The sequence below is a fragment of the Peromyscus eremicus genome, chromosome 5 (genome assembly GCF_949786415.1).
Source record: "Peromyscus eremicus chromosome 5, PerEre_H2_v1, whole genome shotgun sequence".
In the NCBI taxonomy this organism is placed as follows: Eukaryota; Metazoa; Chordata; class Mammalia; order Rodentia; family Cricetidae; genus Peromyscus; species Peromyscus eremicus.
In genome coordinates, this window is record NC_081420.1 from 134,407,186 (window position 1) to 134,420,560 (window position 13,375).

The 13,375-nt window shown below is 42.9% G+C and overlaps 2 protein-coding genes across 3 annotated transcripts in view; both read right to left on the bottom strand.

The window, feature by feature from the left end:
- Positions 1–4,355, bottom strand: part of LOC131912049 (carboxylesterase 1D) — a 32,832-nt gene extending 28,477 nt beyond the window's left edge. The window contains exons 1-2 of the mRNA XM_059264554.1: positions 4,204–4,355; positions 998–1,202 (exon numbers count right to left, since the gene is read on the bottom strand). Of these exons, the coding sequence (XP_059120537.1) occupies positions 998–1,202; positions 4,204–4,255 (257 nt within the window). The 5' untranslated portion in view covers positions 4,256–4,355. The remainder of the gene's footprint in view (positions 1–997; positions 1,203–4,203) is intronic.
- A 4,564-nt stretch (positions 4,356–8,919) lies between these two features.
- LOC131910808 (carboxylesterase 1E) overlaps positions 8,920–13,375 on the bottom strand; it is a 59,054-nt gene continuing 54,598 nt past the window's right edge. For both annotated transcript variants that reach the window (XM_059262687.1, XM_059262686.1), the window contains exons 12-14: positions 10,562–10,693; positions 9,536–9,608; positions 8,920–9,285 (exon numbers count right to left, since the gene is read on the bottom strand). In XM_059262687.1, the coding sequence (XP_059118670.1) occupies positions 9,114–9,285; positions 9,536–9,608; positions 10,562–10,693 (377 nt within the window). In that variant the 3' untranslated portion in view covers positions 8,920–9,113. The remainder of the gene's footprint in view (positions 9,286–9,535; positions 9,609–10,561; positions 10,694–13,375) is intronic.

Consider the following 13,375-nt stretch of genomic DNA (forward strand, 5'->3'; position numbering starts at 1 on the left):
AGGGATGAAGAGTTCAACTTCATTAGTGTTTAGAACTTTCAAATAAAGACCAACATTGCATTTTTTTATTCTTACAATGTCATGTTGCTTAACACATTTTTTAAAAGGGAAAAACCACTAAATGGAGGTTTTCATGAGAAGCATGTGCAATTTAGATATTTCTAGAAACAAACTTGATCAAATTCACACTCTTTGACTCAGAAAAGTCACTTCTTGAACTTATCCCCAATTCTCATGATTGCGTCCAATGATTTGGTTACAGCAAATCCATCACCATGTTGTTATATTGTCAAAGACATTGAAAGAATTTAACCCAAACAAAGGATTGGATGCATAAAGTCTAGTTTCATTTCTAGCTTAACATAACTGCTAAACATTGGTTGCTACATTTATAGTGTAGAATAATGTTGATGTTGTAAGTGTGCAAGGAGTCATCCAAATTTTCTGTTTTAATGATCCCTGTATAGAGCAAGACAAACTCAAACAAGACTGGAAATGCAACCTCCAATGCCAGCAGTAATTCTGTGTAGCTGAATTGTACATGATTTTTACCTTCGTTTACATTTGTGTCTGTGCTTTCCCTGACTTGAGTTTTCAGTGTTTGCAATCAGAATGGAAAAAATAGCAAATGATATTTTCAGAAGAAATGAATGCAATGATAAGGAGACAGCCAAGAGTGGAATATCAGAAACCCCAAAAAGTACTTTGTTGAGGGCACAAATACTGTCTGCACTGACATTTTTAGGAAGCTATCTGGACTCCTTAGGCTTTTCCACTTGGTTCCAAGATTGACTGAGGGACGCAACTACTGTTCAGCCGTGACTAGGTGGCTGTACAAGACCTGGGTGTGAGAACTTGCAGTCACCCTCACTTCTCTGTTCACTCACATGGCTGCACCATCCACTCTCAAGCAACACCGAGGTTCAAGACAGGAGAATAAGGCATCCTATTTTACTTCATCCTCTTTACTTGAAAGAAGTCTACCCCAGGAGCTTACATAGGAGGGTAGGAGATGGCATTCTTCACAAAGTTCCAGGGCTCTGCAGGCTGTGGAGGAGCAAACCTCAGGGATCCAAGAGGAGGCTTGGCAAAGGGGATTCCCAGGAAGACGGCCACAGGCTGTGCGAATCCTTCTAAGCTGACATACTTCCCCAGGACTTTGCCATGAGCAGTGTTCACCACGGGTGGTGAGGATGGGTGCCCTGCTGGACAAGAGAACATGAGGATACATCAGTAAGGAAAAGGCAGACCTGCATTTCTAGTGGGTTTGTCACTTTAGGACTGATAGCATTGACAAAATCATCTGAATCCTTCTGGATCACGCCTTTAATTCTAACACTTGGGAGGCAGCAGCAGGTGGATCTCTGTGAATTCAAGGCCAGCTTGATCTACAGAGAGAGTTTCAGGACAGCCAGGGCTACCCAGAGAAACCCTGTCTCAAAAAACAGACAAACAAACAAAAGAGTATCCAGCCTTAGACCCTGCAGAAAGAGAGGTGCTGGGCATGAATATGAGTCTTGGTTTTCACTGAAAGTGTTCATCCATTAGAATCCGGGTGTTGAACTGCAAACCGATGGACAAGAGGTGGACCCTGTCCTCAGGAGGGCTCACCTTGTAGGGAGAGCAACAGACACACTCAACTTAATGTTGAGATGCATGAGGTTGCATCCTGAGATGGAGCCAGGAAAGGGATGTAGCATGGGAAAAGGGAGTAAGGCCTCCTAATTGGTCACAGAAAAGTTGTGACTTTTAGCATGGGAATGAGGGAAAACAGGAAAGTGGTAAGGGTGGGGCTGCTGCAGCAGGAAGGAGAAAGTGTTGTGGTTCACAGACAGCACAGCACCTGGCTGGGAAGGGCAGGTGTCCTGTGACTGCCATCAGGAGGGTCCATGGGAGAGAAAGATGATCCTGGATGAGAGAGTGCATGCCAGGGAAGACCCTGAATGACTGGAAGAGGGGTTTTATCTAGTGGACAAATAAATAGCAAAAATAGTTGTGATAAAGCAGACAAGAAGTTTCTAGAATATTCTTTTTATGGTTCTGAACGTGCTCTTCCAGAGGGGAGAGACTGGACATCAAACCTGTCTGTCCCATTGTCTCCACCTTGTAGAACAGTCTCTGCAGCTTCCTCGCCATCCTGTTTCTACTCATTGTGGGACCTGCACAGACCAAGCTGGTCTTTCTTTACATGGCTTTCTTTACATGGACTTACTCTCGGTCTCGGTCACCCTGATGTCTTCTCATGTCTGACCTCAGGAGCCTCAGTTTGTCAGAACAACCCTCATTGGGCAGGCCCTGTTCTCTCTTTCTTCATCTGTTTTCCTTTGAATACAAGCAATATGTCATCTTCCTCAAAACATGTGGCCAGAAAAGAAAGGGAAATTCCAAATTTAGTGAAAAATGGCCAATAGAACTGGAGACTCCTCGTGGAAATCCAGTTATTATGCCTTAGGCTTCCAACAGCTAATTGTAGATTGTGAATATTCATGTTGTTGTTAACTAGTTAATACAAAAAAATGCCAAGGTGAACTTTCTGGTAGATATGTACACACAGTTTCTACTTTAGAATATTCTGGAAGACCATGAAGAATGGGGTGAGAGGCTGACAAGTATATAAGCAGTTCAAAGAGTCGAAGGAGGGTAAAGTCTGAGCAGAAATAGCCTGGGGACTGTGTTAGCTCAGCAATGACCTTCTACCCTGAAGTGGTTAAAAACAGATTACCCATGGTCAAATGCCTCGTATCAAGTGGATAAGCAACAATGGCGTAACAATATTACGCAATTATGTATTTAAAATTATGTAATATGTTACATGCATTACTGAACACTTACTGCGTGCCCAAGTACCTTCAGTCTCTTTAGACAACTCCTCAAAGAAGCCTTGCCAGGTGCCTACTCAACAGGCAAACAAGCAAGGCTTCAAAGCAACACGTACCCACTATGTAAAGGGGAAAATAGGATAGCGTTGCAGGGTAGCCAGCACCGAAGGAACTTTCCGTTCTGGATTTCTGTCTCTTCTTACTCTGCCTTACAGTTTGTTTCAAGTCTCGCACTGTTACACAGGCAGAAGGAAGATAAAAATCCAGACAGAGCTTTCAGGGTTCAGATGGCTGAGCACTGGGCTAGACACCAGAGTCAGAGATAGACCTGGGTGGGCATCTTTGACGTTCGGGACTGCATTCCAAGGTTGCCTCAGTTTTTCCTCCATGTAGCGGTACAGATATATGCCAAGACCCCTCATTTCACCTCAGTACTAATGGTGGATTTTGCTTTCTGTATCTGTTGCTTTGGTGCATGAGGCTCTGCATATCCTGAGGGGACAGTGATCCCCAGGGCCTAACTAGTACAGGCCTCAGCCCCCCCCCCCCCAGCATCTTACTTTATCTGAGTTTCTTGCCTGGGCCACCCCATCTGTCCTGATCTCCAAGATCTAAATACCAAAAACCTAAAGACAATCTTCTATCTTCCAGACCCCCTGAACTGCTCCAGATAGCCATCCCCGTGCACCTCACTCCTTCTCTCTTCTTGCCCTTGTCCCTCCTGATTGACCCCACTCTTTCCTCTTCTACACCATCTCTATGATCTGTCCCTGTCTCTTGGGGGCTTGAGTAAAAATCATCATTTCAATGGTCTGATTTAACCATGTCAAAATTTCTATTAATGCATTATGTTTTCAGCCAAACCTTCTGCCTCTCTCTTAACCTAACTTATCCTCTAGACCCAGGGCCATCCTAAGTGCTGTAGAAACAACCACTCATTTTTGTCCTCAGTGAACGAGGAGCTCCTGTCTTCTTTATTTTAGAGATGGGGTCATCTAGGCACTGCATCACCTAGGCACTGCAAAGTTAAGGATGTAGACTTGGAGTCATTGCTTAGGAGTCAGCCTTGTATCTTCTGTTTATATTTTCAACATTTTGCTCAGCTCTCTCTAGGACCTGTTTGCAGACTGACTAAGAATCACAGGGGAGCAGACTAAGCGTTCATCAGCCTCACTGTATCAGCTGCCTGCAGCTGGGTATCTAGTGTCTATCCTGCTCTGTATCTCTGAGAGACTTTGATTTTATTGCACCGCATCAAGAAACCAAAAATCACCAAGAGACCAGGACTGTCTTGTCCTTGCCCTGCAAACATCATCATCCACTTGTGCCCAGAACAAAGAGTGAAAAGGTACATCCAGACATTTGCAATCTGAAAAAAACTTACCCCAAGCTGTGCAAGCAGCAAGAGAAAGCCAGACCAGAGGATAGCGCCACATTGTGGGTGGACAGGACTCTGTGGGTCTGTGAGGTACCTGCTGCTGCTCTAGCAATGCTTCTGCTGTGGACCCAGGGACCCGCCTCCTCAAGTCTTGCTCAACCAGCCCAGTTATGTAATCTTAGATGACAAAAAAACTCTCCTCTTCCAAAGAGCTCCCTGGGTCAGTTGGGACCTTCAAGCCACGCCCACCAAGAGTTTACCCACTTTATTCTGAACAGTCAGTACCCAATACTCAGATTACAAATGGCTAGAAACTCATCCAACCGCTTCTTATGTAAGCACTTCTCCTCACAATGCTCTTTGCTCTCACCTCAGCGCACCTTAAACTCTCACAAGCAGGAAGCAGCAAGCGAGTACCTGCAGGTTGTGGGAGTTTGGGTCAGCCTCCCGGGGCTGTCATTTCCTAGAATCCATGCTCTCAAGTTTGGTAGGAATCTCACCCTCCATCAATCTTCAAATGATTCCAAAATTATCTTTGCAGTACTCCTGCTGAGTGACTGGCCCACCACACGGCACCTTCAGGGTCAAGGAAATCTACCCTTCAGAGCGCGGTCTTTTGAACACAATGTTCTTACAGTAAATAAGCTCCACTGATCACAGTCCTTGCCTCTAAGCGTCTATGCATACACGGATCCTTCAAATATTTACCAAGCTGCACGGCCTTTCTTTCATAGGAACCTACAACAGCAGGTGGCAGTAGGTGCATCTCTAGATGCTGGCTCTAGCCTGTTTCAAGAATGGCGCCTCTTCATGCTTTCCTAACTGGGTACCTCTCTTCACCCACTATGGTGTATTTGGTTTGTTTTATTTAATCATTTATTTTTTAAGTCTTCGAGATGCATCACTGGGTTATTTGTGTTTCCATTTTCATTTGGCTCTAAGAATCTTTAATTAGTTAAAAATTGGGAGATTTCAACTGATTCATTTTGGAAAAAGTTCCATGAACTGATAGAATAACTCTAGATACTCTACAGTTCTGTGAGGGACTGTTCTGTAAATTTAAGTCCATTTATGCATACGTATGTCTTTTTTAAATGTAGACAGTCATGATGTAACTACTTTTACTCTGAGCCCCATATGTTGTACTTCCATTTTCATTTCATTTAAGGAATTTTGTAATCCTCTCCCTCTTCCCCCTATTTCTTCAATGAATCATTGTTCATTGCAAATTATATGGCTCAGTCTCCATTATTCATACTTTTCATGATTTTTTTTATTTCATTCTCTTATGATCTGACACAATGAAAGAAGTTATTGTATTTTTATATTTGTATTTATAAATTCTTTGTTTGCTAAGACTTACTTTATTATCTAAAATATGACCTGTTTGGAAAACATTCCATAAGATAATGAAGTGAATGTGGATTCTGTGTCTGTTAGATGGAATTCTCTGTACATTTCTGTGAAGTCTATATGATGTATTGGGTAATTTAATTCTACTATTTGTTGACTTTTTTATTTTGATGATCTCCCTATTGGTAAGAGGAGAATATTGAAGTCACCCATAGTTGCTGTGCTAGAGCCCCTGACATTACTGCTATGGCATTGGTACCCTAACATTGTGTGTATTTGCAATAATTGTGTTTTGTGATGGGCCTGTGTACTAATCAGTGTCTCTTCTGACTCATTTTGTCATGAAGTCTGTCAGGTCAGGTATGTCTACAGCTTCTCTTGCTCGCTTTCAGATCCTATTTGCTTGGATGTCCTTTCCCCTCTGTTTGTGGGAGTTTTTCATGGAGAGGTGAGTTTCTTGCAAGCAACAAACTGTTGAGTCCATTTTTTAACAATCTTATCCATGCCTTTTAATTGGAGAAATAAGACTGTTTACACTCTTTGTTTTTAAGTAGTCCACACTGGTTCTGCTGTTTTGTTGTTTCCTTCTAGCTGTTTTGAGAGGGCTATGCCTGCCTTTTTCTCTTGTGTTTTCCAGAGGTTTGGCTACTCATTGATTTAACGATGCTTGATTTTTCATGATCCTTATTTATTTATTTTCTCTTTCCTTGTGACTTAATCTTTCTCCTGTTGTCATGGTTGATTTTATCTTACTTCTGTAATGCTGGTTTAGCACTCACAAATTCCTTTAGTTATGTATTTTGAAGGGTTTTTTTTTTTCCTCCTTCAATTTTGAAGGATAACTTTGTTGGTATAGTAATCTAGATGGGCCGTTATTTTTATTTGGTAATTGAAAACAAAGGGGAAAATAGCAAAATGTACTAAAATGTTAGAAATTGTTAGGATCTGAGAGAAACCCCCAAGAAAGACCAACAGTCATGTATGCAATTTAGCAAGAGCATTTATTGTTTGCAAACAGTTGGGGTGGCAAATAGCAACCCCAAAGAAGGTTACAAGTTCATTTTAAGCAGAGTTAGGGCAATTCCAAGGATGAGGGATTAATCTGGTGCTAATTGGTGGAGGAAAGATTAGTCTGGGAGCTGATTGGTGGGAGGCTGTAGTGGTTAGGGGCTTATTGGTGGTGGTGGGGTCTAGTGTCTAGAGGCTTGTTGACAAGAGAGTAGGAAAAGCTATCTTTAGCTAGCAGAAGTCTGGGGGCATCTGCTGAGCCAGCAGAAGGAGCTTTGGGGTGTCTGCTGAGCCAGGGAGTCTGCAGGGTGCCTGTTGATTGGTTTTCCTTAAGTTGTGGTTTTTCCTGAGAACTGCTTGCTCAGCTCCAGCCCATTCTAGTGATCTGAAACTAAGGTCTGGTCCATGTCAGAGCTGCTAGGGGAGCCTGTCATGGCCCTGGTTTGGCCATCCGGTCCTCTCAGAAATCAATAAATGTTTACAAATAACAACTATAATAAAATACAGAATATATTCAAGAAAGAGAACCATGAAAGAAAGGAGGAAAAGATATAATTAAACAGCAAAATAAGGGCTTGTGGGATGGCTCAGTGGGTACAGGCCCTTGCTGCCTGACCACCTTCATTCAATCCTCGAGACTCACTCTAGAGGGAGAGGACGGACTCCTATAAATTTTAATTGTATTGCTCACCATGGCCAGCAGGACACTTTGTGAATGGAGCCATTTTTAACTTCTCAGATACTCTGATCACCAGAATGAGCAAGGATAGGCAGCACCAATGTTATCTGCACAGCCAAGCCTGGGCTGAACTGATGGTGGTATGCATCTCCGTTGCTAGCAAACATTTGTTTTGCCTGCTGGGATGAGTGGAGTGTGGGTTGTGATATGATATGGTGTCACAACATATACACTGAGTGTTTGGAGTGGAGTGGTAGATGGAAACTGTCCCCTCCTCCCACCACTCAGGTGATTCTGGAAAGCCTCCCACACAGTCACATGACTACTCGATCTCTCAGAGCAAAACAAGCTCTCAAGACTGACTTCTTGTCTGTCAGCCAACAGAAATTTGCTGTTGGTGGAGACATGAAAAGGCTGGAAGTATTTCTTCCAGATCAGCAATCTCAGACTCCTTGTCTTTCTTCTGGTGTCTGGCTCTGCTGAAAATGCCCCCCTGAGCATGTGAGGCTCCTGTATGGTCATTTAAAATTCCCAGTCTACTCAGTTTAACACCCGTGTTATTACTCAGTCTAGACTGGCTGCTCATTTATTTTGTCTCTTGTTAACCGGGTCTTCTTTTCTGTGGCTGTCATTTTTGCATTTAATATTTGATACAAAAAGAAAAGAAACCGAAGTAGATGGTATTTGTAAGTAAACATGAGCATGCTTGTTTTTCTGTTAGTCTGATGAAACCCCCATCCGTTGCTTGTGAGTGTGTGTGTGTGTGTGTGTGTGTGTGTGTGTGTGTGTGTGTGTATTAAAGGGCTTGAATTTTTTTAGTATAGGATATAAGTGAGGCCTTAGTTTTTTTTTTCTCTCCTTTGTTACCACAGACCACTGCCTCCTCCAAACTATGCTAACGTTAGCCAGTGCTTTGTTAACCCTTACGCCAAGGCTGATGCTGAAGGGCTTGTTTATGTCTTGCTCAGTGCTCAGCTTTCAGCCTGACCTGTGCATATGCCCTTCACAGGATTCTCTCCCACACTTCCGTTTTGTTCAGTCAGATTCCTCATACTTGGTACCCAGTAGCTGTTAATGTGAATGTGGCATCCAACCCAGTTTCCAGAACTCTTAAGAGGACCCCATGTCCTTGGACATTGGAATGCAGATTTCTCTGTGACCTTGTCCTTCCTGAACATCAAAAGACTGCTAGTAACACTACCCAGGACAGTTTCCTACTGCTCTCCCCCAGGTATGTATATATATTCTTTTTCTTTAGCCTCTATAAGTCTTTACCATGCCTTCAGAGGAAAGAAAGCCTTTTACTTTCCCTTATGGATTTCATTCATCAGGATAAAGAAATCTGAGCAGGACTTTCTGTGGAGGCTACTACCTGCACTTGATTGGAGAAGTCAGTTATGTGGTGACTCCTCCCTGACTCAGTGGTCCCAGAAACTTCATATTCTCCTATCAGCCTCCACTTCCCCTAATACTCCACTAAATCCTTTAAAGTCAATTTCTTCACATGCTGATGATGTCATCACTCAGAAGTAAATGATAGGTGAGCAGGAGTCTCCACTATTCTCCCTTTCCTTTAGATTTCTGGATAATCATTCGCCATAGACATTCTCTGCCGAGACATCTCCTATGATGTTGCCCCTCACTCAGGACCATAGATTCATCTCCTATCCAGGATATCAACCTTGATTTGATTTACAAACCAATATTTATTTCCCACATTGAGTCCACGTGTACAAATAGTCTCTCTCCCTGGCCTCTGCCCCCTCCCACCACACAGTTCCCTAGTCTCCCCAATAACTTGTTAGTCAAAACAATCTTCTTCGGAGTAGCCTCGTTTGGGCTCCCCTGGTCTTCTGAGGCTGGCAGAGCCTTCCACTCACAGCTCGGTGTGTCCTGTCAATGGTGGCTTCTTGGCCAGGAGCTCAATCCAAAAAGCCACATCCTTATCTTTCAGTCTCTGGGCTTGCTGGGTGGCGGCTCCAATCTGCAGGTAGCCTTCTTTCTGGTCATACTCTGGCCAGTGGGGCAGCCCCTTTCCATTGGGGTTCCTGGGAACAGGATCAAATAGAATTCCTTGAAACCCTCCTGTGTTCCCACATTCTTATCACATCTGTGGGGACCTGTGGTTTATCCCTTCCAAAGACTGTGCACCTCAGAGATGGGAGCAGCATTGCCTGAGCCCTGGCTCACAGGATTAGAGCCGATCACTTAAACTTTAAAAGCCACCCCTTCCCGTTGGGTACCCTTATTGTCTCATCTCTCCCACCATTCTGGCTCCATCTGGGTCACCAGCCTCACCCGTTCCGAGCGAAGTTGGCCCAGAATTTCATCACCATCTTGCTGAGATTGATCTCCTCCTCTGAGGTGCCACCTGTGAGCAATAAGAATAATCTTTTGACTCAGTTCATGGTTCACAAGCTAACGAGAGCAGTATCACTTAGGGGATTATTAGAGAAGTAGAGTTTGCACTTTCACACCAAAGCCTTTGAGTCAAAATCTTCATTGCTGGAAGACTGTGTTTCATTGGTGTGCACTTTCACTTTGGGAATGACTTATCCAGGACAGCGCAGGCAGGCAGGCACGTAGTGCATTCTGCTGGCGGTGATCCATATCCAACTCTAGGCTCCTTGATATGGAAATGCCACAGACAATGAGTCCAGTGGACCACGGGGTTCGCAGGACTGCTGGACCTTGTATCTTTTCTTAGTATTCCCCACAAACCCACAATTAGATGTACTATGGTCCTAAGATATAATCTTGGGAGCTGCTCAGGAGTGTGTCATAAATAACCAAAAAGTGGTTCGCTGCCAGTTATGAATCACAGCAACTGCTGGAAGTCACAGTATTGAAAACATTCTGAGAAATTTTCTCTAGATATTGTATTATTAATTATAATATAGGTAAAGTATCACATGTGGCTAGGTATGCCTATGGGCAGACAGATGCACATGACAATTGACTCATGCTCAGGAACAGCTTGACCTCATCCTCACTCACATTCTGATAAGTCATTTTGAGTGGGAAGTGAAGTAACAATGGCATTCTTGTCTTCCAATGAGACATTCAGGTGTCCCATTTCTCATGGTGCTATTGCTGGTTCAGATCCTGTTACAGAGTATTGCTGGCTTCCTCTGAGTATGTACCTTTCTTCATGTATGCTGGAATGGGAGAAAGGCTTGGTATTTGACAATTGAGCTCAGCCCTGTTACCCTGAGTTGGGAAATGGACATCAAGAGAGGAGTAGAAATGTGCTCGAGGCCATAGGAGCAAAACCAGAACCCAGACCTCCTAATCACAAGCTCACAGGCAGCAAAGCACCGTTACCTCTTAAAATCGGGGCACCGAAGACGGAGTAGACTTCATCCCCATGGTCTCCACTCACTGTCTTGGGTTTCAATTCTGATGAGAAGCTTGGGTGATATTGAAATTCATACATGTAGGTGGGGGCACCAGCATCTGGGAAAGACATGTATTCACATACAGTTCACGTTGCCAGACACAAGCCTGGATGGTACCAAGGGCTTTGTAATGCAGGAGATCTCTGACTATCAGTGCAACAGAGAAAAGGTTTAACAAAAGCTTCTAGATGTGTTTAGCACTATGCAGTTTGTGGAAGTGAAAAGTGATGTTCATGTGAGGGAAACGATTTATGAATGCACTGCATCCAGGAAGCACACTGGATTGTTCATTGATAACCCATCAGCATTCATGTTCATTTATTTTAAGAGCCACAACTTCCTGAGTGTCCTGTATTCAGCTCCATTTTCAACATTCTAAGTACTTTTCTCATCTATTCAGGAAAATGTAAAGCACTTCCAAGATCCTTGTCTGAAAATGAGGGTTTCTAAAGACAAATACAGGCAGATACGGAGCACTGGTCACTTTTGTCTCAGGAATACAACGTTGGAGAAAGCTGTCCTTCAGAAGTGACAGCAGCTTTTTCAGATAAGTCAAGCCTTATGAAACTCATCACTCTAGACATGCCTTACAGGAACCCTTAGACGTTTCCAATGGAGACGATAATGGATAACATGAGACAAATGAAAGCACAAAAGTCAGTGATACAGAACAACAAACAATATTCAGAACATCTAGCATGGCCATGACAAATACTATAAAAACATAACTAAATGAAATAAAGCTACAGCCAAAATATTTCCCATGACAAAGTGATATACATTCTGACCTCAAAGACACAAAAGTGCATAGTAAAGGGGTGTGAAATGTGGAGTTGTTCTAGCAATCAAAATTGTTCTTGGCATCCTACATCAAAGCATCTAAGTGTATAAATCAAGTGTTAGAAGGTCTGAAGGGCCAGAAAGGTAGGTTGTAATACAATAATAAAGGGGGCTTCAATACAGAGCACTGTTAATGATGGATCATTCAGATAGAAAATTCCTAAGGAAACAGATCTTGAACAGTATTTTGAAAAATCAGTCCAATAGCACCGTACAATACACTCCACCCAATGCCAACACAACAGCTATTAGTTTCAAGCACTCACAGAACAGTCTGTAGAACAGATCCCACTTGAGGACACAACACAATCATCAGCTAATACAAGGAGACTGGAATTAGTGCAAGTATCATGGATTGAAACTAGACATCAACAACAGGAAGAATTTTAGAAAATTCATAGACTGATGGAAGGAAACATGGTCCTGAGCCACTGATATGTCTGTTATGAAACTAAGTGGAAAAATTAAAGCATATTGAAACAGGGCTGGAGAGATGGTTCAGCGGGGAAGATTTGGCACATGGGAGTGAGGAAAAGTGTTTGGATACCCAGTATGCATGTACATACAGCCCACCTGTGGCATTACAGACTGATGTAATCCTAGTGGGCTCGAGGCAGAGCTAGGGGATCTCCGGAGCAAGCTGACTAGTTAGACCAGCTGAACTGTCAAGCCCTGAGTTCAAGTCAGAGGCCTTGTCTTAATATATAAGGTGGAGAGCAACAGAGGTCTGGTCCTTACTTCACACACACAAGTATGTGCCCACACCCATGAACATTCGTGTGTGTGTGTGTGTGTGTGTGTGTGTGTGTGCGCGCGTGTATGTATGAAAATGGAGTCACAGCTTCCTAAAACTTATGGGATATACCAAAAGCAGTTTCATGAGAAACATTCATAGCATTAAACAACTACATCTAAAAAAAAGCAAAGTATCAAATGACTTACAGTTACACCAAAGGGACCTAAAGAAACCAACAAAGTAAATCCAAGGATAGCAGGAAGGAGAAAGAATCAGGATTAGATAACAGGCCTGGAGAGTCGGCTCAGCAGTTAAGAGCACGAACTGCTCTTCTAGAGGATTTGCTTTCAATTCTCAGCATCCACGTGGAGGGTCACAGCAACCATACATAGCTCCAGGAGATCCAATGCCTCTTCTGGCTTCCGTGGACACAAGACACACACATGGTGCACAGATGCACATGAAGGCAAAATGCCCACAAACATAAAACTAACTAAATAAGAATATTTTTTTAAAGTGAGTTCTGAAACTATAAGAAAGAATAAGAGAAATCAAGAGTTTCTTTTCTTTTCTTAAAAAGAAGAGCAAGACTAACAAACCTTTAGTCAAACTAAGAAAAAGAGTAAAGACAGAAGTAAAAGAAATGAAGATCTGGTATTATAAATGATGCCACAGAAGTACAATGGAGCATAAGAGAGCATTACAAACTGTTTTATACACACAACCTGGATAACTTCAGAGGAAAAAAGACGTTTTTCCATCTAGTATAGTCCACAAAGAATGAAGTAACGTCTGGAGAGTTGGCTCAGTGGTTAGGAGGAATGGTGCTCTTCCGGGGGACCGGAGTTTGTTCATAGCACCCACATTGGGGAGCTCACAGCCATCCATAACTGCAGCTCCAAGAGATCCAATACAGTCTTCTGACTTCTACAGCACCTGTACACACACACACACACACACACACTACAAATAGATTGAATTAGTGATAACATAAGCCTCCTACCTATGAATAAACATCCCACACATTCTGATAACTTCACAGATGAATCACACCAATCACAGAGAAAAACTAGTATCAGCTCAAACATTCTCCCCAAATTTCTTTAAAATTCAGGAATATAGGAGTAGTTCCAGGACAGCACTCCCTTCAAACTAAAATAAGAC